Source organism: Dreissena polymorpha, chromosome 7 (assembly GCF_020536995.1).
Source record: "Dreissena polymorpha isolate Duluth1 chromosome 7, UMN_Dpol_1.0, whole genome shotgun sequence".
Lineage (NCBI taxonomy): Eukaryota > Metazoa > Mollusca > Bivalvia > Myida > Dreissenidae > Dreissena > Dreissena polymorpha.
In genome coordinates this window covers 85,249,043-85,275,040 of record NC_068361.1, presented here as the reverse complement: position 1 = coordinate 85,275,040, position 25,998 = coordinate 85,249,043, and the positions used below count along the sequence as shown (strand labels likewise).

Sequence of the window (25,998 nt, the reverse complement as noted above, 5' to 3'; positions counted from 1 at the left end):
TATACTACGGGAGAGCACTTCATATGTGTCCTCATATGCCTTGTTATGAGTATCTTTCTTCACTATCGAAATATATCGTATGTTTATATTTGATTTAAACGCAGTTTTCTTTCGACACATTTAAATCACACGTCAATAGCGCCGTCATGCGAAAATAGGTCTTATGCGTTTCGGCAAGCGTTTGCTAAACCCAACATGTGCTTTTGCGCAGTCAGGCCATAGGCGATGCTGTTCGCTTTAAAATCACTCAATATGTTATGTTTCTCCTTACCAGAAGGAGTGATAGCTGAGTGGGCTATTTATATGATGGGCGCTTATGGAATAAGACCCATTTTCACATGAAGAGGGTCATTACAAATCTCATTGCGAATTGAAAATGCCACATTTAAGAACAATGCTTTTTGATACAAAATTGAATTGAAAATAGCAAACTTGTTAATAATGGCAGCCTATCCACACATTAAGGAATGATTTCCAGACGTGCTGACCAAGTACGGCAAACATTGTGGTATGATAATTAAACGATTTTCTCTTATCGTGACACTATACTATTTCGCTAATGATTGTTTTCTCATCTTGGAGGCGAAAGTGAAATTCTGCGAGATGGATTGTAACGCGTAATTGTTACAGGGCCACAATTTGTGTCGTTTGAGCATACAGAGAGTAGTTCGGAATTCCTTACACTGAACAGTGCTACATCCTTTGAATTGAGCACATACGCAGTGATATAGCAAAAATTCAGAGGTTGTATCTCGAATCAGCTTATTAAATATTCGAAAATATTCATGCGTGTCTGTTGGCGTTATGTAAAAGTCACTAAGATGAAAACTGAAACAGCTACGCCTAAAAGCGCATGAGTGCTCTATACCTATGTTTATGTTAGCGTTGTTGACACCGTGTGAACTGCTCGGGTAATAAGTAAAGCATAAACAGCAATATTTATATACTTTTATTCCTCCATATACAAGATACGAAGATTGTTGTATATTTTGAATTTGTATATGGTGTCAAAAATCAAAAGTACACGGAACTTTCATCATGAATTTATATTCTTGGTGAGATAGTCATTTGATATAAGAAAAAAATATTCCTTTAATATGGTGACTGCAAATTTTCTTTATATTAAGTTATCATTACCATTTTCATCATACTTTCTATGCTTTCAGAACTTCCAAAAAGCATGTTGTTTTTATTTTGTCTTAGTTATTTCTATGAAATAATAAGGATGATAAAAAGTGCACACAAAACTCGACCCTTGCGCTATGACACACACTTTATAAAGTTGAATGGCGTGTGTTCATTTCAAACTTGCGATTGATTTTCAAAAATGAATTGCGTGTTGAATTATGCAATAGCGAACATCTTCAGTGCCTTCAGCGCTTTGATTGATAGGTGTATTTATGGGCTGTCCAGAGGCTAGGTATGTCTGTTTATGTGTTTTAAATTATCATGCGCAATGTGTTTACTTTTATAGGATTTAAAGTGTATACAATGTAAAGTAGTTATCTTACTGTTTAGAAACTCGCGGGCTTGATTATCACTCAATTCGTTTTTAAGATCGAAAGTAAAAGTAACAAAAGGCAAATTTGTATAGTAGTTCGTAATCTTACTGTTTAGAAACTGGCGAGCTTGATTGTAACCCCATTCGTACTATTGAAATCGAAAGTAAAAGTAAAAACCGGAAATTTGCGTGTATTGAGGCCGTTGTTATGGAATCTGCTGCGTAATTGGTATTTTGTTAGGGACACGTCGACGTTTCGTTTTCGTTTATATTGTTTCAAGATAACTACACATTTGGTATTTGATTGCGATGGCGAGCGCCGGTATTGAAGGTAAGCATACTTAAAAGTTACTTTCATGTAGGACTCCGGTACACGTTATTTTATTCAAGTGTTTTACTTTGAAAAATTATATTCCTCCTTTAAGTTTACATTTAAACTATTTGCCTATGGTTCATGATCATTTATCAAACCATGTTATGAATCGCATAGACGAGATAGGCGGTATTCACTTGCGTGTATGTATATTTATTGTATACATGTCGACACTCTTAAATGCTATACATACATGTACCAATTCAGTTCAGTGTAGATTTATCCTGTAACTTAAACCATTATCTATGTCTTATTTATGTTACCCAGATGTATATGCAAGAGAAGACGACCAAGCTTGGACCAAAATCCAGGAAGAAAACAAGGCTATACTTACTGAAATTACAGAGCTGTGCAATCGGTAAAGAGTGTAATTATTGACTGACATAATTTGTAAGGCGGTTTTTATATGTTTTTGTTGGTGAGAACTGTCAACTTAAAACTATCACACATAGCGCTACATGAGACGTTTCTAACACTTGATCATAGTTATTTAATCACAGATTTTTTTTTCCAAACACAAAATAAATATTTATACTACCACATCAAATACCATACATTTATTTTAGATATCTTAGTTTAAATAAATCCCTACACGTCAAGGGATAAATTTAGCTGATGTATACTTATCTTTAACAATCTTTTCTTCGTAGGTAAGCTTTATAAAAACAAATTGTTTCCTCAAATAAACTGAATAAAATCTTCATTTTAAAAGAACGTTATTTTTATTAGTGTTGCACAAATTGTACATTATTAATCCAACGATCTATATATTTCTGTACACAAGGATTTGCAAAAGGGTTCATTATACTTTGTTAAATTAATTTAGTTAAGCGATAAATGGCTGTAACATAGGCCGTCGCACTGGCTGCAAATAAACGTCCGCTCGTCCTGTATACTTAAACTACGACTGTATTTATTTTAAAGTGTTAACAAAACCCTCTTTACAACTGTTCAAGGCCGGACAGAAAGACCCCAGAAGTGCTCTTTCTTCTTGGAGGTCCAGGAGTGGGGAAAAGTTCCTTGGTAAACACCATCAACAAGGCCTTATGCGGAAAGTACTACCCGAAAGCTAAAACAGGAAGTGGGAATGCGCAATCGAAAACTCTAACACTCCAATGGTAAACTAACTGTTTGTGCTTTTCGACGGGATATAGGCTAATATATGTGAATGTATAATTAAAATGATATATCATAAGAATATGCTGACCTATATTGTTGCTATGTAAGTTCAAAATATTCAAATTAAACTGAAAATTATGGCATTTTTTGGGCTTTGAGCGCAATCATACGAGGATCATGCATTCGTATGTATAATTGAATCTCACGCAAAACTAATGGCAGAGATGCATTTTCCATGTTCTCTGATTCTACATTTAGGTTTGAACATAGTGGCGTTCAGATGTTTGAACTGCAGGGTGCGCAAAAAGACGCGTTTTCAAAATGTCTGCATTTGTTGCCAAATGTCATAGACGCGGCTGGAAACGAAGATCATAATTCGGCGGAATTGCGTGAAATTCTAGAGATGGTGTTTGGAGGTACGTGATTTACATTTTATGTTTGGCGTTATACCTGTATTGGTGTTTGATCAGTGGCAGAAATGCTTAAAATGTTTAGTGTTAAGTTACAAGACACAAACATTACGTATTCATGTTAACTCTATTTTCTTTTATTTTGCCCTTGTTTCCTAAATTTGTTTAGAGGGTAAACAATCTGATTAACCAGATCTCGGTTTAGCATTCAATTTTTAGTTCTTTTATGTCAGGGCCAGCCATTCGAACTATTTAACATTTTGTGAGATTGGGCAATTTAGGACGTTTTGGAGCAATATATGTAAGGACTTCAAAGATTTAATGTTTTGTACTTTATCAGGTTTTATTCCTCCCGGAACGTCTGTTGAATTTCTTCAAGATCAACAAAAAGAAGGCAAGGTGGGTTGTCTGAAGCGATTATACCCTCTCTGCAATGAGGAATGGAAAGTGACGAAGGTCGTGTTTGTTGCTAGCTGTAAGGAACCACTTCCAACGCAAATGGTTGAATGTCTCAATGAAGTTCTCAGAGCTTATGACAAAAAGACGGGATTTCCCAAATGTAAGTAATCTTTCAAATTAATTGTTTGTACGTATCTATATGGTATATGATATAGATAACATTGCTATATCTATTTTCGTTAAGTACTCAAGGAAGATACTGTAACATTCATTATAATTGAATATACAAGGACTATTAACAACACCTACTTATACCAATTTAAGTATAGCCGTATCTTCCATTTTGTGATTATGCTTAAGGAACATTGGGCGCCATTTTAATATTAGCAATTTGGCGATTGCTACTTAATTATGTGCGTATGTTTGTCGGGTAACGAACGCTGCAGTATGTAGCATACTAGAATAAAATCCTTGTGACAACCGTGTGAATTGCGTAAGTATGGAGAAAGATTAAGTATTGGTGTAATCAAAAGCAGAAATGTAAAGACAAAATGAAAAAACGATGCCCAATTTAGCAGCAAACGGCTGAAACAAAAATAAGTGCCTGAATTTAATTCCTCTACAATAAGACAAACATGCGCGATATTGACTATAAAAAAAGTTTGAACTACGTATATTGTCTACATTTCAGTCAATATCGATGTATTTGTTGTCATTACAAAATACGATTTGGTGGAAGAACAGAAACGATTTCCCGCAGTCCGCCAACAGGAACAAATTACCATGGAGAAATTCCTGGAACACGAGCGCGAAGTAGCGACGCATTTCAGCATCGACGGTTCTTTAAAGCACAACAGCATCCGCTGGGTGAGCTACGTGGACGGTCATAGCGAGGATAATCCTTTCATCGAGAACATCGCTCTGAAGTTCGTGCGGCAGATGATGCAACCTGGACGGAGTAAACATCAAGTAGAAAACGCACCTTCTACTGTTGTCACTCCTCTAGTAGAGATGTCCCGGGACGCTGAGAGATGGTTGGCAGAAACTAATGTGAATATGAAAACAGCTCTGCTCGTGCTGGTGGCTGCATTGATCATCGCCTTAATTTACCACTTACTCACAAGAAGTCCTGAATCAAAGATGGACTTATGAATTCCTAAAACGACTTCAATTTCCAGAAAACGGATTCGAATTATACCAAATTTAACGTATATGTGTTTTTTTTATTATTATTTTTTTTTTTTTTTTTTTTTATTAATTTTCAACAAACATCTCTATTACAACATGAATACACATATGAAGCAACACAACATTTTGGTCTCTTACATATACTAAAGTATCATATGCATTGACTATGTCTGCACTTATACGTGTTATATGTATATACTAAGAGAAAAAAACACACACTTTATTTGTTTAGGTATGAACATGGTATTGCTTAACATTGTTACCAGAAAAATATTGTTGAGACGATGCCATGTTATTTTCTAAAGAGTGAAAAGGAGAGGGGAAAAGCTAGATTTGATAATAAGAGAGTTTTAACATTGATTAATAATTTTAATATAAAAAAATAATAAAGTGAAAAATAATTAAATATATATCAAACAAGAATCAAAAGGCCCGCAATATTTGACATATTTCACAAAATTTGACACAAATAAAGAGACATTTAGCGGTTTAAAAAGAAAGATTAAACAGAAAAATCCTAAAGTGTCGGGGACGTAGGCAAGATTCTTAATGAGTAATTTCAAAGTTGTGCCATTTTTTATTATGTTGATCAATTTTGTCTTTTTCGAAGGCAATTTGCTTTTCTAATATAATTTTCATTCTTAGAGCATTGTTGAAGGTCTCAATATTTGGCTTTTCGGCTTTTGATTTGGTATTGAATATGTAAGATTTCATAAGGATAATTATAAAGTTAATCACTTGATTATGAGTGCCTCCTTTTTTAGTTCCAAAAATAATATCAATTACATTCAGTTCTATGTGTAATTGTTTTCTATTTAATAACAACGTCAGCTCCTGCCATATGGGTTGTACAGAATTACATTCATATAAAACGTGTATAATTGTTTCCTTACAACTTGCGCAAAAAGTGCACAAACTTGAAGATGTTAGATTACATTTATACACATATGAATTAGTTGGTAGTATGCACTGTAGAATCTTATATTGAAAATTGCGTAAAGTGTTATCTATGGTGGCTTTAAATGGTGTTAAATAAGCATGTTTCCAGTCGATACTTTGTTCATAGGGGGACATTATGTCTTCCCATTTCTTTTCTTGTTTAGTTTTATTTTCATCTAAGGTTTGTTGTAGATTATATAAATATTTACACACTTTTTTTGATTTTTGTATTTTTTCAAGTAATGTGTTATGATTGAAATTGACAAAATCCATTTGTGATAGTTGTTGTTTGTAAGTTATTGGGATACTTTTGATTAGTGTGTAATATTTAAGATAATCTGTTGAGGGTAATTCATATAGGGTTTTAAAAGCTTCAAATGTATAATAGGTTTTTGACCTAAAGTCGTATATGTGTTCGAGGAATTTTATACCCTTATTAAACCAGTTTAGGTAGAAGAAGGTATGTTGGTTATTTTTTTCTATCCTCGAGTTATTCCATATAATCGTTTTGTTTACATGCCCTTCTTTTTCTTTCGATTTAATCTTGTTCCAAGAGATAATGACATCTCTGAGGAATATATTTTTAAAATTGGAAACAATATGTTTTTCATTAAGTGCACATTCAAATACAAGATTTCCACCATATTTATTAAGTTCATTCTGATAGAAAATTTTCCACTGCCCTTTATTGTTTACGTCTGTTAATCTTTTGACCCAACTGGCCTTATTAGCATGTATTAGAGCAGTAATATCGGTAAGTTTCAGCCCTCCTTGATCTATTGGTTTAACTAGGGTTGTTCTTTTTATTTTTTCAGGTTTGCAATCCCATACAAATTGGAATATAGATTTATTAATTGTTTGTAATATTTCATGATTAGGGGTTGGGAGTGCTGACAATGTGTACATAATCTTTGGCAGGGCAAAAGTTTTAACCACAGTGACTTTTCCAAGGAGTGTTAATTTTCTGTGTTGCCACTGTTTTAAGCAATTTATAAAGGCAAGTAATTTTGGTTGCAAGTTTTTGTCTATATTGAGATGTTCATCATTGGTGAAATAAAAACCCAGTGTTTTAGCTTCTTCAGAGGTCCAAGAAAAATATTTGTATTTGTTAAATATAATTTGTGTGTTTTTAAGTGAACCAACGCGCATAACGATGGATTTTTGTGTATTTAGTTTAAGTCCAGATACTTCACTGAAGTCTTGAATAGTATTTATCAATGTTGAAAACGAATTAAGCGTTCCATCTGTCATATAAGTTGTATCATCTGCGAAAAGTGTTTGTTTTATTTCTTGTTCTTTTATTTTTATTCCTTTGATGTCTTCATTCCTTTCAATAAAGTTGGACAATATTTCTATGCTTAATACAAAAAGAGTTGTTGATAATGGACAGCCTTGTTTTACGCCCCTTTGAATAGGGATAGGTTCAGATAAGTGTCCGTTATTGATAATTATGGTACTTATGTCAGTATAAAATAATTTAATCCATTGTATGAGTTCAGTTCCAAAATTAAATTGTTTGAGACTTTTAAACATGAAGTCGTGATCTAAACTATCGAATGCTTTTTCATAATCGGCAAAGAAAAGAAGTCCTGGCTTATTATTGTTATTCATATAATGAATGGTTTCAAAAATTGTGCGTACGTTCTCGCCAATGAATCTACCTTTTATAAATCCTGTTTGTCTTGACTCAACTACAGACGAAATAACTTTTTTAATCCTGTTTGCGATTGTTTTGGTCGCTATTTTATAGTCAACATTTAATAAACTTAATGGTCTCCAATTATCTAGTGTATCTAGATTTTTTCCTGGTTTTGGAATAAGTGTAAGAATACTTTGTTTTTGAAGTTGGGTTAATTGTCCATTAACAAATGAATGGTTAATTGAATTAATATAATGTGTTTCAATAACTTCCCAAAATACCTTGTAAAATTCTGCGGATAAACCATCTGAACCGGGACTTTTATTATTATCCATCTCTTTTAAAGCGTTTAAACATTCATATTCTGTGAGTAAGCCTTCGCATGATTGTTTCTCATTTTCTGACAGTCCTTTTATATTTAAGTTAAAAAAATGTGAATTATTAAGAGTATTCGTGTCAATAGATTTTTTATGGCTATAAAGGTTTGAGTAAAAGCTTCTTTGTTCATTCATTATACTCTTAATGTCTGAGACTTCAATGTTATTTATTTTTAACTTATGAATGGTTTTACTTTCGTAATGTCTTTTTTCAAGATTTGCAAAGTATTTGGTATTTTTTTCTTTATGTTCAATGTGTTTGGCTCTTGCTCTTACTAACATGCCATTTTTTTTCTCTTCTATGATACTATCGTACTCTATTTTAGTTTCTTTATACAGTTTGAATATATTTTCGTTGTTATCACTGTTTGTATTGATTTTTTGCTCTAGTGACTCTAGTTTGTCAATGATAATGTGCTCTTTTTCCTGGTTTCGTTTTTTTATCATTGTAGAGAATTTTATACTAATGTCCCTTACCGTTCCTTTTATAAGTTCCCACAGTGTATTTGGACTACAGTTAGTGTTATGTTCCACTATGCTATGAATTTCTTGTTCAATTTGATTTTGATACTCTTCATTTGAAAGCATAGCATTATTTATTTTAAAATAACCAGGTCCTTTTTGTTGTATTTTATTGTCAATAATTATTTCAATCAAAGAGTGGTCTGTCTTATATCCCGGCTTTATTTTTGCTTTATTAATTATATTACATATATTTTGGGAAATAAGGTAATAATCCAATCTACAAAAAATAACCGGTTTTCCACTTGAATGCCATGTATAACGTTTTTGTTCTGGATGAAGAGCTCGCCAAATGTCTATCAAATTGCATGAATCGACTATGGAATTTATTTTGTTCCTGCTGTTTATGTGTGTATCCTTTTTGCCGTTCTTTTTGTCTAGATTTGGGTTAAGTATTGTATTAAAATCGCCTCCTATTATGTAATTTTTATCCATATTTTGTAGTAGATGTATTTCCAGTTTTTCAAAAAAACATGTTTCATCTTTGTTTGGACCATATATATTTATTAAGGTGATTTCTTGATTATTAATAATAACATCAATTGTGCATAATCTACCGGGTACTAATTCTTTAAATTCGCCTATGTTTACATTATCTTTATTTTTTATTAAAATTTCCTAAACCTTCACTATTTGATTTGTTCCCACTGTAAAAACTTGTTCCACTCCATTCTGATTGCCATTTGTTTTTTGTTAGCTCACAAACATGTGTTTCTTGAAGTAAACACACTGTGTAATTGTTTTCTTCAAACCATTTGAATATACTTTGCCTTTTATTAGCATTGTTGAGACCTCTCACATTTAAAGAGCATATTTTTTCATACATTTTTTTCTCCAAAAGATTTTATTTTTATGGCTAAATTGAATCGTACTGAATCTTGCCTATTAATTTTATAAAAGAACATAATTATATCCTGTTTTATTGACATGTGTTGGGATTTTGTGTTTATTCCTACTGGTTTAAAAGAAAATGTTATTAACGTTAGTGTATATATGAAAATGTGTACAAAAACATCACAACAATAAACATACAGACGATAAGTACATGAATACATATGAAAATCAAATCAGGCATTAACATTACCAATACAGAAGAAAACCCCCACAAACATTCAACTAAGTTAAACAGATGTGATTCGTAATTATTTAAGTTTCCTAAATGTGATAAAGCGCCATTTAAATATAATAATACAAGTGAATTTAAAATAAGCACATGAATGCTTATGTGAATCAAAACAAGCGTTAACATTACCAATGCGGAAGAAAACAACTATTTCTTAAGACGGGTTATTTTGAATGTTAAAATAATTGTAATAATGTCATGAATGTAACATTTTAATGTCACTTCCTTACATGGTAATTGGTGAAAAACCAGAAGATGAAAACATTAAAGTATTATATTTAACAGTATTTCATCACGCTTTCAAGATAACCCAAATGCATTTTATGACTACCACGCACTCCTCATGGGCATTTCAAACGCAATATGGCAGGTTGTTCATAAAATGATTTATAGATCGTGGATTTAAATATAACACTACATTATTCGTTTGGTCGGTATTTTTTTGTTTCCTCTCCAATGTGTAATATTTTGTTGTCATTTTGTTTCCTATTGTCGTCGTTTGTTCTGTGCATTTAACAAGAATTTAACAAATGTTCTGATTTTTGTGCATATGCTTTCTTGAACGATTCCAAATAATGGATGAGCTTAACGTCATTTATTAATAGACATAAATTGGTTGACGAAAATATTAATTGGGCAATTATTATGTAATATACTATATTTATATTCATATATGTTATCATAGCGCGTGTTTATGTACGTGTCTTAGTAGTGCGCATTTCAACCATGTAATATAATTTAGGTTGTAAAAACAATTTTATCTACAATACAAAACGCATGTATTTCACAATATATTTCACAATAATGTCTTATCATAGTAATAATGTCATTTGTTAACTGGATAACCGTTGCTTTTCTGCTTAAAACTGCTTAAAAAGAGGATAAACGATAATCATCTCTTTCAGTACAACAAGTATGTGTCATTTGGTGTTTTAAACGCAGTTTGTACGTCGCATTAACTAGAAGTGAATAACTATCACGTATTAGGTAACTGATTCGGGAATTTCAGGAACTATATAATTGAGGTATATTTGATGTTTAAATATTTGGTTAAGTTATGACTATATTGTATTGACGTTTTAAAATTACTTTTGTTAATTTATATTTAAATCATTAAATATAATTTTGATGTATAGTGTTTGTTAATTAATAGGGATTCAAATTTTGAAAAAAGGCAAACTGAATTATTATTTGATAAAAAACAGTGTATCTTTAATAATACATTTTAACTTGTAAGTTATAAAATTCATGCAAACGCATATCTCCGATCGAATAGTTATTCGTATTGTGATCTACTAGTAAGGTTATAATTTTTCATGCACTATGTGATTTCGATGATCACATCTTAGAGAAAATATCTGGATTCCATATTCGATCGCAACGTTTGGTAAAAAATAACGTAACACTAGAAATATTATAATACAATTCATTCTTGTTTAAGCAATTTAATTTAATTTATTTAATGCAATTTTTCAATCAACTAAACAATACAGAATAAAACGTACAACACAAGTTGAAACAAAACCATGACAATAGCTGGGGTCACGGCATTGGGATGGTCAATACACGGCATTTGAGATTATATTTGTTTGAAGGCTATCTTTACCTCACACTTATCCCAGAAAAAATCACAAAACACACGTGTAAATAAATATGAAAATAGAAGTATGCTTCAAATTGGAGAGCAAACAAAGATAATATAAATTCAATTCAATTGCACTTAAACTAATGAATGATTTAAAATGCAACAGAATAACAAACTTAATAACTTAAAAAGGCAAAACTAAACAATGAAGTGTGTATATTTCATGGGTATTCAATTGCCAAAACTTCTCGTATAAAAGCATTACAATTGAACCAGGTTCTACACACGCGGAATGGAAATATGGCATTTCGGTAAAGTTCAGCCCAGCAGCCTGGATTCCGGAGATAGTCGATGTATTATTTTGGTTTAATTTCACATTCGAAATAATTCACGGCCGTTAATCACGGGCACCACCTCTTGTGCGAGATGTATTAATATATGACACATTGCTACTTCCGGGATGGCGCTGTGACCCGAATGTTTTGAATTTTCACGGATAATTGTACAGGGTGAGTCGGTTTTACATGTTTTTGGCTGAGATTGCCGATTCAAGTGCCGCTTGGATACCATACGGCAAGTTAACATTAAACAAGCCGTTATCAGTTGTAACTCCCAGCGAAGCCGAGAGTCAATAGCTGGGATTCGGATTATCGCAATTAATAACCAGAAAATCTGTCTTACAGCCACTTATTACACTTGTTCAAACCAATAATATGGAATGACATTGTATACTGCAGAAATATTAAATTGAAGCAACGATGCATATTTACATACAAGGTATTATTAGCTATGTATAGAAGCAAAGAGACTTCATTAAAGCCAGCCATAAATTCCCATAATTTATTATTATCTAATAGCAATTTCAGAAAAATACAAAAAACTTAAATATGCCAATTTAACATTGAAAAAGCTGTTAGGACACTGTTAAGAATAAAAGATTTGTTAAATTCAACAGGTGGCCAATTAAATCATGCGAACTAGATGCATTGCCAACAAGAGTACTTAACTCATATTTAAACGAGTTACTACCGTTCATGACAAAATTGGTAAGTCTCTCTCTGAGTCAAGGAGTTTTTCCTTCAAAATGTAAACAGACAATAGTTAGACCACCTCTTAAGAAAATTGGACTAGACCTGAGTTATGCCAACTAAAGACCAGTGAGCAACTTATCATTTCTATCGAAAGTGATTTAAAAGGCTGCTCTGTTTAGACTCAACATACATGTACATGAAAACAATATTCTTTCCAAAAAATCAGTCAGCCTACAGACAATTCCATTCTTGAGAATCTGCTTCACTTAGACTAGTCAATGATATACTCGAAGGTATGGAGGAACAAGAGGTTACAGCACTTATCGCTATTCATCTGAGTGCTGCCTTCGATACAGTCGATCATGACATTCTACTAGACGTGTTGCAAAACAATACAGCGCATGTGGTACGGCACTAAACTGGATAGACTCTTATCTTCGTCCAAGAAGCTGTCGTATAAGCGTTTCTTCAGCTTTATCGTCAGCACGTTCTTTGGAATGTAGTGCCCCCCAGGGTAGTTTTCTTGGTCCATGGCTCTACCTGACGTACGCTGGAACACTGTTTGATGTCGTTCCTCCATCCATCACAGTCTACGGTATTCCAGACGACCACACCGCAAACAAGCGATTCAAACCGACACCTTTTTTGTTGAAAGATCTGCCTTTCAAGAATTCTAACGTTGCGCACTCGTTATTAACAACTGGATGAACGAGACTAAACTGAAAATGAACGCATCAAAAACGGAATTTATCATGTTTGGTAGTAGACCCCAAACATGTCAATCTAAAGAAATAGATATTGCTGGTGACACTGTTAAAGCAGAACAAAGCATACGGTATTTGGGTGCATATTTAGACGAAACACTTAATTTTAAAGAACACATCAAAATTAAGTGCCGTACAGCCATGTACAACTACCTTAAAATCAAAAACAAAAGGAAATACTTTACAAAAGAAGCAACAGAAATTCGTTTTGTCTTTGGTAATATCCCATCTGGATTATTGTAATCTCATCTTGTATGGAACAGCTCAATGCGAAATAAACAAATGCAACGTATCCAAAACACGTGTGCCAAATTGGTACTCGGCCGACAGAAATATAACAGTTCAAAAGACGCTTTGTATCAACTACACTGGCTACCAATAAAGGCCAGGATAACATTCAAATTACTGACCTTCATGTATAATTGTTCTGTTGGTCACGCGCCAAAATACCTTAGAGACCTTTTTACAGATAAAGTACTAGCACGTAACCTACGATCTACCGTCTCGTATGACGGATGTTATGATGTGAAACGCACAAAGAGAAAAACTTTCATAGACAGGAGTTTCGGAGTTGTTGGTCCGAAACTGTGGAATGACCTACCATCAAGCATCCGGACTTCTGTCTCAATAGACATTTTCAAAAGGAAATTTAAAATCATTTCTCTTCAGAGACTTTAACAACCTATTTAAATTTTAATTCGTGTGATTTAAAAAATAATCGAGACTCAGTTGTGCGGGCTTATTTGTCCAACAACCAGGGCTCGGAGGAATCAAAGAATTGTGCGGGCTTCTTTGCTCGACAAGGATAGTTATTGTAAAAGTGACCGGTAATCAAAAATCATTAGCGCTTCTTTGCTCAATGATTGAATGATATCATTCAGCTGTCTTTTAGTCACGCTTAGCCCTTATAGTTTTGTCTTATAGTCACTGCAATTTTAACCATCAAGTTGTGTCTTGTAGTCACACTTGGTCAGTCTATTTGTGACTTGTAGTCACAATAGTTCAAATAAGGTTAAAATCCAGAAGAAGTGTCCGTAAGGGTGACAGGTGACCGGTAGCTGTCGGATCCCACAGCCAGAGTGCAGAAATATCCTTTCACGTATCCTTTTAGTTAATGAAAAACCGTGTCTTTATGTTGCCACGAATCTCCTCAATATATCATTATAATTATTGTCTTAACCCTAGTTATATCAATTTATTACATAATATTTTTCTTTAACTTTATTTTAATATTGTAGCCGGTTTTGTTTAATTGCTTAAATTTCTTACAGCATTTTTATTTATATTACACAATTTTAGATCATTAATCCTTTAATTAATGCTGAATAATAGTATCAAACACTCTTATATTTTATCAATTTTATGTACATATATATGTTTTGTACAACGCCATTGAATATCATTAAATAAATAGGCGTTTCATCAAATTAGAAAGTTTCAAAGTTTCAATTAAGCATTGTGCAATGCAACCATTGACAACTTGTTATAAGTAACAGTACATAAAAGATTTTTTCATGTTATTCAGTATGATTGTAAAAGCTATGTGAAGGACTGAAATGCTTTTAAGATGATCTTTTCTAAACACAATCAAAAAAATTAACGCAGATTAGACAGTACAAACATTTATTTAAAATAGCAGATGATTGGTTTCTCTGAACTTTTTTCAACAGCTTCATATGAGATTCTCGACTGAGCGGCATTTAACTTTAAGGGGCCTATCCACAGATTTTTGCATGTATTAAAGATTGTCATTACATGCATTATATTGATAAATGTAAATATTGGACAAAAGCTCCAGTCAAAAACAAGAATAAAATTAAAGAAAGAAAAAAGTAACCCTCAACTGGATTCGAACTACTGACACAAGGAGTAAAAGTTTATCGCGTAGACCACTCGGCCATCCGTACCCATATCAATGAATTTTATACTTTATATAAGCAATCCTCGTATTATCACGACATCAGAACTCCACAAATTATTTAATTGTTTCGCGTTGCAGTGCTTTATAATTGTCAGGTTTTTAAATTGTGGAAAGATGCATATAATGGCTATTTTAGAGCACGGTAAATGTTCAGTATTACACATTCCTAAAACATATCATAACTATTTTAACGAAAATTTGAATTTGAAACAATGTGTTTTAATTTTGTCAATTTACCAAAACGTGAAAAGGTCCCTTTAAAATAATAAAAGCTAAAGTGAAAGATTGAATGATGTATAAAACATTGCCTTGCATCGGACATGCTTACTTGCATCCGCTTAATTATGATAACATGAGCAGAACATTTATAACTTAATTTGCAAAACATAGTTACACACCAGTAAGTCCCGTAAAACTAAAAATACCACCAATGTGTCACAGACACTTATGCCCCAACAAAACATGTTTGTACACAGACACATCTATTATACATTTTACAGTAGACAAACAGACTAGGGACTGTAATTCGCCAATACCTGGCTGCATTCGAAATTCATTTCGTAACAATCATCTACACATTAAGGTCAACCAGTTGTGACAGTTTGAGCAAAAACACAGAGCACTTTAATAGAAGTCGAAAACAAACTCAACATTTTGGGACTACATATTCTATGCGTGAAAAAAAGACAAGGCACATAATGTCTGGGCAACCTCATCGCAGCCAAAATGTGTTACTTAAAGTTTATCTACAGTTTGAAAAAAGTATTTGAAAGGTTGGGCAAGATCCAACAAGTAGTTGAAAAGGGAGTTTAAAACACTCAATGTAATGTCATGTTCGACAAATAGACAAATGGCCCGTATTCAGCTAAAACTTGCCTCAGCCGAAATTCATCTCTTTTTGAAACACACAGCCATTGCATTGTCAGAAACTTTGAATTCAGCCGTTGAGAAAATAATAATGTTTATCATTACCATATATGTATTTTAAAATTTATTTTCGGTACACGATGTTCAATACGAACTTTTTTGTTGTTTCTTTCTTATGTTTATTTACTGGGACTTAAATATTAAGGAATATTTTAGACCTTAGATTAAAACCATTGAACTCAAGAACCCATCTGATGCAACAGGAAGTCCCATGATCTCCTCGGAAACAGTCTCTGTACGTCTACCGCAGTACGCTGCAGAAGGTAAAGCAGCTCAGCGGAATGAACACCCACGTTGCCATGGCTACCAGCGCCACAAGAACGTTTACCACGTTTACCACGTGAAAGGTGCTAAAACGGAAGGTCAATCGTTTTAATTTGGAATGGAGCCCAAATTCTTACCATGGGAATAGTTGGAAACCGATCAGGCCATTCAAGTTAGTTGTTGGTACACATACATCTAAATAAGTCGCCATTTTTAAAACTAGAAATGTGCATGAAGAACAAGTATGTAATTCACCGCACTTTTGTCTAAAAACTACTCATATTGAAAAATAAACACACAAAAATCCAATTAGTGACTTGATTAGCTTGCGGCTATTGTGGATACAAGAGGGGATAACAGACAAACTGAAGGTTACTGAAAGTAGGTATAAAGCATCTCAACTATTGAAACATTATATATTTTTCGTTCATTTTTATACGCCCGTTTAAAAAAAAAACGGGACGTATTATAGTTTCACCTTGGCGGCGGGCGGGCGGGCGGCGTCCACAGCAGTTTCCGCTCTCTTATTCAAATAGTTTTCATCCGATCTTCACCAAACTTGGTCAGAAATTGTATCTAGACAATATGTAGGTCAAGTTCGAATATGGATCATGCCGGGTCAAAAACTAGGTCACAGGGTCACTTAGTGCATTTCAAGCATTTAGCATGGTGTCCGCTCTCTAAGTGAAGTAGTTTTCATCCGATCTTCACCAAACATGGTCAGAAGTTGTATCTGGACAATATCTAGGTCAAGTTCGAATATGGGTCATGCCGAGTCAAAAACTAGGTCACGGGGTCACTTAGTGCATTTCAAGCATTTAGTATGGTGTCCGCTCTCTGATACAAGTAGTTTTCATCCGATAATCGCCAAACTTGGTCAGAAGTTGTATCTAAACAATTTTTAGGTCAAGTTCGAATCGGACCATGCCGGGTCAAAAACTAGGTCACAGGGTCACTTAAACCATTTCAAGCATTTAGCATAGTGTCCGCTCTCTAATTGAAGTAGTTTTCATCCGATCTTCACCAAATTTGGTCAGAAGTTGTGTCTAAACAATATCTACATGTAGATCAAGTTCAAATATGGGTCATGCCAGGTTTAAAACTAGGTCACGAGGTCACTTAGTGCATTTCAAGCATTTAGCATGGTGTCCGCTCTCTTATTGAAGTAGTTTTCATCAGATCTTTACCAACTTTGGTCAGAAGTTGTGTCTAGATGATATGTAGGTCAAGTTCAAATATGGGTCATGGTAAAGTTATCAAGTTGTTCAAAGCCTTAAAACGGGCGTATCTTGTGAAAGTTTGGCACTCTTGTTTGCATTTGTGTTTCCCCAATAGCTTTCACTTTTTAAGTTGTAAGATAACAGTCTAAGTTGTGATAAATTCAATTATTACTTTTAGTATTTAAATCTGTCAATGTAAACTGATAATTTAAAGCGATGTTTCAAATCTATAATGTTAATAAACTTATTTCCACATAAACCTATGAATACATTTGAATACACACAGTTTTGATAATGGGAACACATCATTTAAATTTACATAGATTAACAGATTCTTAGTATAACCATACAACCTAAAAAATCCAACATTCTAAAGCAAGTTTCTTACCTTTAATAACGAATTGACACATCGCAATTGTTAACTTTATATCGCATGTATAACACTGAAAAATATACATGCAATTTTATTGTTTAGTATAATACAACTTAATATATATATTTTTAAAGTTCTTATATAACGTTTTATACATAGCGTGAAACGTCCAAGCTTCCCGGACACTGCTGAATTTTTATAACTCAAATATATTTTTACAGATTTTTGGGGGAAAACACAGTATGTGGGTGGGGAAAAAGTATTCTGTATTATAAGTTTTATGATAAACTGAAGTTCACGTACACATTTAATTAGACACAAACTGAGAACACTCTCTGTATATTAATCTATTGTGTTACTGTCGTAATTCTAGTTTTTCAGTTACAAAGTTATGGATATCTTAAGATATTACCTGTAAAACAATACAAATTACTTAAGGTTGACAGTTTATTTTGCAGTGACACAGGGTTGGTCATATTGTCAATTTAATCTATGTAAGTAGATATATTATTGGTCGAAGAATAATCAAGACAAGTTTCTGAGTAAAAAAAACTAACGAATTGCAAGTTAGTTTGAATTCCCTACTCATATGAAACTTAGAGTCATGAGATTAAAAGCCACGCTGTGAAAGGCTGAGAGTTTCTTGTACCGAGCTGATGAAACACTTCAAATATTTCACGGTAGTTTCTGAACAATGCCTGTTCAAAATAAACCATCAACTAAATAAGGTTTGTCCAAACGTAAAGCTATTCGTATATAATGGAATATTATTTCGAAGGTTGAAAGAGCTCAGAAGAAAAAGCAAATACGGAACCTATCGGAATTGACTTTTTTTCTAATACTTGTCCAAACTGTGTCGAAGTTATGAAACAGAAACGATTTCCCCTGTTTACATATTTTTCGTTTTAAATTGTCGTTCCGCCAATGTGTGAACGTGAACAACTCAATTAAATTGCTTGTCGAATACAAGTATTGTACATCAAGTTTTAACCCACACTGGTTTTACATTGACCGTTTCAAGGTGGTGACCACAATTGTATTTGCGTATGTGTATATTGTGTATTTGACAATATTTGTGTCGTGTCTAGTAATTTTATTTAAGCAAACTGATTGACAATCGGGTCTTTGCCACGAATAAAAGACCACGTGCTATAACAATGCTAATGCAGTTGAAATTCGGCATTTATTATATTTCTGTACTATCAGCAGTGATTAACATAAAACTATGTATGCAGAGTTATACATCCCATAACGTCTTAAAAATGTAAATGTAAAAAATGTTCCCTCATATCTCTGTTAACATCTATAGGTTTCATCCTTTGTTGCAATAACATAAATATCTGTTTCAACAATGAAAGACATGTTCACAAATAAACCTAATGACACATTTCTACATGGTTCTTTAGTTGAACAATCTAAACTCAAATGGCGTTTGTTTGCGTGGATTCCTTGATAACCGTTCCTCAAAAAGGACAACGTCACAAAATTTCCTGCCTTGTTAGTTCGCGTCAATCCCACCTCGGTTGTTCATAAGTCTTTGCAAGTCTTTAAAAATATATGAGTTCATGTATTTGTTTGTTTCGTAATTTTATAATTTAAATGATTTGTTTCATCATCATAGCAAACACATTATGCTTATACGGGGCTTGTAATATAACGATATCCTATCGTAGGAGTGTGTCAACAGAAAAATATGAATTATTAGGATTTTCACTTATACCATATAGCCTGTTTTCCTGTCTATTCGTCCACCTAAGAGGTTGAACGCGCGCATGCGCCTTACATGTTGATATGGATGAATGAAACTATTACACAAAGTTCAAGCAACATCTTATCTATAAGTTTAAACAACAAAAACTTGTCGATAACTTCGGTAACACAACTTATTTACTTTAAACGGTTGCTGTCGACAAATCAGAATCATCCAAACGTTTCCTATGTATTCGTCCACATCATTCGATGACGTCACGCGCACACAATTTGAGGCCTCGGAAGGGGAAACACAGATCGGTGAATTGCACTATGACTGAGACATAAAAGATGAGCCCTTTCGCCACGAGAATATATTACATATGCCGTCCGAAATTATATTTCCTGTCATTAATCATAAAATAAACACAAATAACAACTGTAGAAATAAGATACACATCTAAACAACAATAAACTTTGTAATATTAACAACAACAAAAAGATAAAGTTTGTCTTTCGAAATTTAAATTATGCAGTGCATGCACCGAAAAGCATCTCCCCTCCTCAAGACTATTTTCTTGTCACAGAAAGCAAGGTGAACCCAATGTCCGCACTAATCACACTGTGCCCAGTTTACTATTTTAATAAACGAATTTTCGTCAGCTCTGCGAGGATAGAAAAGTCCACATACGCAGCAAACCTCGCTTTCCCCTTCTGAATCAGTTGAGTTGTCGCTGTCATTTATGTGAATGTCATTTACGTGAATGACATTTAACCCACTTGTAGAGGGCTGTGGACTTTTTGTGAGCTGCGGAAACGCTGGGGTCACGTCAACCGTTTGGGAGGAATACAAGTCTATTTCTTCAATGTACTGCTCGCTCGTGATTTCTTTACCACCAGGGTTTGGTTTAGAAAGTTTTTTTCTCTTATTCATGCAGTTACATTTCTTATTTGTTTGCACAGTTGTTTTATTTTTTCTGCTTCTGCCTTTTTTTGTAGATAAGCATCGATTGCCTCTTTTCCTGAACAAAGTGCATTTATCTTTTGAAGCGGTGTCTCGTCTCTAAATGCTTCACACGGGTATAATTGGTTCTGTGAAATTGCTGTCTTGTCAAGTGGGTATTTTCCTGTTTTCTTAAAGGCAGACACAATGTTCCACGGACTCATAGCCTTTAGATACGCTTGACAGGCGATGGCAGCTATATCGTACTTAGTTACGATTTTACCCATGTTGGTTTTCATGTACGCGGAAAATTCGCTGTAATGAAACCGCTTGAATGGCCCGAACACTGCGACATCAAGAGGTTGTAAAACATGTGAAGTGTGCGCCGGCAATACAAATATGTGTATGTTGTTGGTAAGCGCCCATTGGATCAACTCGGATGATGTATGAGTTGTATGCCCATCAAGTATAAGTAGGACGGGTTGGTTCTCGTGGTCCCGTTTTACATGTTTTAGAAAATGGATTTTTAGGTAATCCTGAAAAACTGTTGTCGTTGACCACCCGGAATCGGACATAGCATAACCGGCCCCAGCAGATGCACCTTGCATTAAGTTTTCGTTGAATCTTTTACCTGTTAAATTATAACATATTATTTAGATTTAAGTCCGAAACATATCGGTAGTATTGATCGAAAAAGACGTAATATCATTTGGTCAATATCAATTTATCGTTTTAAATGAGATTACATATTGAGTTTCTCTTTCTTTCACAGTGTTTTTTTACTTATAAAGTCATGCTCGTAATAAAAATTGTTTGACGTAAAATTGTATAAACTATGGTTAATGGCAAAGATATTCGATATTCGTTTTTATACCTCACCTTTAAAAACAAAGTAGGGAGGTATGTTGCTTCCAGCTGCGTTGGCACATGCTATGAGGGTCGTCGTTGCTGATCGTGGGGACGTTACTGAATGTGGTTTTTCATTGGAAGGGGCAATAATATTTGGCGGTCTGTGCTCTGGACTTATGCCAGTCTCGTCCATATTAAATATATAGGTCTGGCCTGTTTTCAAGATGTAGGGTGTCAATGGTATTCTTAAGATTGTGAAAGTATGTCTGAACGGCCTCTGGGGTTGTATTTTTCGCTCTGTTGGAATCCAGAGCAGATGGCTTTAGTGTTGAAAGCCTTTCTCTCCAACGTCCCAAGAAACCATAAAGCCAACAGTTACTTAGGGGTTTGTCTCTTTTCCTTCTTCCAAGCTTGAACGCCAGTTCGCCGGCAAGTTTTTTCATTTCCATATTTGAATACCCGTATCCCAATCTTGCACATTGTTCCGCATGTTCTACCAGCCCCAGTTCCTCTTCTGTCTCAAGTACGGTTTCCCTCGCAAAATCTTCAGGATCAACCTTGCCAGAGACTCTGTCCCTCAATGTCTGGTAGGGGACACCATATTCCCTCGCCGCCTTGCGCAGAGACGATCTATGATTCTTTACTTCATAGTAAGCCTTTAGAATGTTATCTTTTGTATAGTTTCTATACTTGCCATGATATCTGGATGGAGTGGGCTTTTGAACGAAAGAAATGATTAGGAATTATTGGGCTCAACAATTGTAGAATTTGCAAAAAGATAAACGCCATAACGTTAATTGAAAATTAATTGACTACAGACATCGAAGTAACCCCCTTGCGGGCCTCAATTTTTGAGCTAAAGCATCTGTGTGACTTGATAAAATTACGTCATTTGATCCGGGCAATCCTAACAGCCTTGCAGACGGAAAGACAAATGTAAACACGGAGAAAAAAATGTGAATTATATGCATATTTCATTAAAAGGATGACTGTTTTGGGCGAAAGGTTGGTTTATATTTTGAAAAATAGTTAAATTGAATAGATTACTTACGTTTTTAGTTCGCATTTTTCACATATCTGGGGAGCAAAATATCTCCTGTCAAAACTTGTATAGAAACCGGGCACGCGCGACCGTTCAGATTGCGGCAAATTTCGCGTGAAGATTGTTCACGAATAGATAGGGCTGAACGAATAGATAGGAAAGAAGGCAAACAGTGCGCGGTTCATAAGTAGCATAATTCATAGCTGATATTTCACTACTAGTTGCATATAATACAGGTTAAACATAGTCTGATATGAAAGTGTAAACATCTTAATATTGCTAATTAACAATGTGGATGCGTCATTATCATAATCATCATCAACAGAACGACAGCAGCGTAATCATTATCATCGTCATCATCATAACCACTTTAAATATCAGAATTATTATCATCTTCCAAATAATTATATGTAACATGGTTGTTGTTTTTAGTTGACATAATACACTATAAATTTCTAAGTGCACTTTTAAAGTTCTCGTGATAAATAATTGTTTTAAAATCATAATCAAACCATGGATGACCATGGTACCAGGGTAGCATTTGAAACATGTTTTGGCTAAAAAATTAAGCATAACCATGATAATAAATAATCCTGGTCATAATTATCGCGGTTAACCATGGGAATTGACAACGGGCATTGGAAGGGTCATGAAACATGATTGACCATTGATACAGAAAAGTCATTTCAATGTTACCCGTGGTACTGCAAACATCGTAGAATATGTTAAAAGATGGATACTATGTTTTTACCGTGCTTAATTCACAGGGGTTATACAGTGTTGGTGTATTGCTAGTTTCCTTCACTCCATTTCAAACACAAATACACGTTGAAAATTATAAATAAATCTTTTAATTTTATTTAACTTAATCACCAATAAACAGAAACAATATTCTATCCTGTTCATTTCCCCGAAGGCCATAAACAATATTCAGTACTTACCCCCGGGTACATAGTGTTAGCCATATGTACATGCGTATGTGTCTATGTATCTGTGTTTGTTTGTAACATTTCGTGTCAGTGTCATAACTTTGTCGATCATAATAAGATTTCTAAATAAATTGGCACAAATGATCATAATATAAAGATGACGTGTCGCACACAAACACGTTTCTAACTTGAAGTTCAAGGTCACAGTGTACAGTACGAATTTGTTTATTTTCCGTATATGTATATAGTGAATGTACATTCCCTACCGTTCGAATAAATGTTTGAACATGTTTGGTTTTCGAAACAAACTAGCACACATAATCATCATATGTAGACGACATGTTGTGTGCATAACCATGTCTCTCGCCTAAAGGGACTGTCAACCACAAACGACGAAAAAATAAAAGTTCTAAAATACCGTATTTTTTTACAATTATTAGTTTATATTGATTAATTGGTTTTCGAAACAAACTAGCACACATAATCATCATATGTAGACGACATGTTGTGTGCATAACCATGTCTCTCGCCTAAAGGGACTGTCAACCACAAACGACGAAAAAATAAAAGTTCTAAAATACCGTATTTTTTTACAATTATTAGTTTATATTGATTAAAATATCACGACTGGTATATTACATTCCTTGGAAAAAGTTAATATTTTCAGTAAATTCGGTAATAAAATTTCGCGATGTGAAATCGAAAGTACATCGCGAAAATAGGTGACATAACGATATACACACAATAAATAACGCAAGTAGATTGATCATTTTATATACAAATACATACAATTCACTACGCATGCACAATTTGCATTCCTGGGTTTACAACGTGACGATGATGATCAATCTACTTGCGTTATTTATTGTTTTAGCTGGTAGTTACCTTGTAGACATGCCCAGTAAAATTGAATTACCGAATATACTCACAATATTAAAACTAAACAACTTTTTCAAGTAATATAATATACCATTCGTTATATTTTAATAAATATAAACTAATAATTGTAAAAAATACGGTATTTTAGAACTTTTCTTTTTTCGTCGTTTGTGGTTGACAGTCCCTTTAATGATCAAGTTACAGTAAACATATTTTAAGTTTGTGCATATTCCTTATTAGGATATAGTGAAATTAGAATTAGTACCCGATCAATTACTTTATTGTGACTGTTGGATACATTATTGATAAATTATCATATGAAGTAAAAGTTTATCATGCATTCTAACACGGCACGTGACTTGTTTTCTATATACAAAGAAGGAAAACTACCGAAGGGTTTTCTGCAACAAACCACGAGCGAAGAAATATGGTTTGAAAATAGTTCTGGAAATTCCAAAAATAAGTTCAGTAAAATGCACGGGCGCTAACGCGCGATTCGGAAAAGAAATAAATTTCCGCGTACTGCAGTTCACTTCAATCAAAATAGTACTAAAATGTCATGCTTCATTCATTTAATGTATTTGTGTTATGGGCATTTCCTTTTTATTTGAATCGATAAGCAAAATATTTGTTTATGTTGAGAGATAAGTATGACGTCATTTTGATTGTTCGCGCACTGTTTATAAATGAAGACGACGTCATTTGATTTTCATTGTTGTGGTGACGTTTTCGCGGAAAAGTGGAAAACGTTCGGTTAATATAATTCTGATTTCCTTTAAATCGCGGATACCTTATTAATGAAATCGTATTAGAATCGAAATTATCGACGTGTAAGCGTTGGTTATGCGGTCGTCGTTCCGATGCTTGTTACCAAACCACTCTGGGTACGCCCTCGTGGTTTAATTACTACGCATCGAAACTCCAAACCGTTGGTTATAACCGCAATAACCAACGCTTACACGGCAATTATTTCAATAATTACAATGTCTATTGCTTTAAAGTCAAGGTCACATTGTACCCTAGAAGTCTTGGGTATATTATGTATGGATTGATTGAACGTAGATGTTCGTATTTTGCCCATTTATCATGCATGCCGTGATTTCGCGACAAATTGGCATACAATATATTCTTATTAAGACAATGAGCTGCCCCTAGCCACTTTGTTGCTCACTTAAAGGTCATTGTCACAGAGTACACTTTAGGTTTGTTTATAGTCCTTATATGATTTTACTGATAGAATATGTTTGTTAGGATGTCGGGTCTACTTTTTGTATTGTACACAATAGGATTCTGCTCGCTGGAAACCTTATTTGGTGATCGTATGACATTTGCACGCCACCGTACACTTTATATTTATTTGGGTCAATGAAGTAAGGGAATATATGTACATATTGTCAGTCTTATAGATTTTTATAGTAAAACTATATATAATAGTGTATTGCAGTGACAACAACAAGATGGCTTGCTATATTTAAAATAATGCTTAAATATGTAAAAACCATTTTCCGCCATTATGTAAACTATATCCGATGAATCCAACCTACGCGCAGAGATTTGACGGGAACCAGAATTGTATGTGATTGGGAACGACAACTCTGGGTGGAGATTGCGATTGATCATGGAGTCGTTGACTAGATCATGGAAAACCTAGTGACGAACTCTTTCGATTAAAAGTAAATGTCGATTTTATGTAGTTTAAACGCTTAAAGAAGGCAAGAGGTTTAATTTTCAACACAGGAAAATTAAAACATAATTTTAGATTATGAATGTGCAGCTGTAAAAAGTATAAAGTGTTTACATAAATGTGCATATAGTGAAGATTTTTTGAAGTTTCGTTTTCGATGTTATGGTTTTAAGATAACAAGTGGGCGAGTGAGTTTTAAACTAATTATGGTCAACATATAATACAGCAAAGAAACTCTGGTTGGGGTAAATGTCTCTTTTAACAACAGGCGTTTTGTACCGGTACATAAACTTCATTTTAGAAATTGA

The 25,998-nt window shown here is 33.9% G+C and overlaps 3 protein-coding genes across 4 annotated transcripts in view; 2 read left to right on the top strand and 1 right to left on the bottom strand.

Annotated features, from left to right (window-relative positions):
- The window catches only part of LOC127837572 (uncharacterized), a 386,512-nt gene that overhangs the window by 58,974 nt on the left and 301,540 nt on the right, over positions 1–25,998 (top strand). The gene's annotated exons all lie outside the window — the stretch shown is intronic.
- Positions 1,444–5,013, top strand: LOC127837576 (uncharacterized). The gene is made up of 6 exons (XM_052364820.1): positions 1,444–1,832; positions 2,142–2,232; positions 2,831–2,992; positions 3,252–3,409; positions 3,744–3,962; positions 4,494–5,013. Exons 1-6 carry the CDS (start codon positions 1,811–1,813, stop codon positions 4,952–4,954), a joined length of 1,113 nt encoding a protein of 370 aa, XP_052220780.1. The 5' UTR covers positions 1,444–1,810; the 3' UTR covers positions 4,955–5,013.
- On the bottom strand, positions 21,351–22,288 carry LOC127839891 (uncharacterized). The gene is made up of 2 exons (XM_052368284.1): positions 22,208–22,288; positions 21,351–21,872 (listed from the first exon to the last, which is right to left on the bottom strand). Exons 1-2 carry the CDS (start codon positions 22,220–22,222, stop codon positions 21,351–21,353), a joined length of 537 nt encoding a protein of 178 aa, XP_052224244.1. The 5' UTR covers positions 22,223–22,288.

Excerpts from the sequence above, each read along its gene's own strand:
- LOC127837576 (XM_052364820.1), top strand. The coding sequence starts at position 1,811 with ATGGCGAGCGCCGGTATTGAAG. Across the intron at positions 2,233-2,830 it reads ATTACAGAGCTGTGCAATCG|GCCGGACAGAAAGACCCCAG; the intron begins GTAAAGAGTGTA and ends CAACTGTTCAAG. Across the intron at positions 2,993-3,251 it reads AAAACTCTAACACTCCAATG|GTTTGAACATAGTGGCGTTC; the intron begins GTAAACTAACTG and ends TTCTACATTTAG.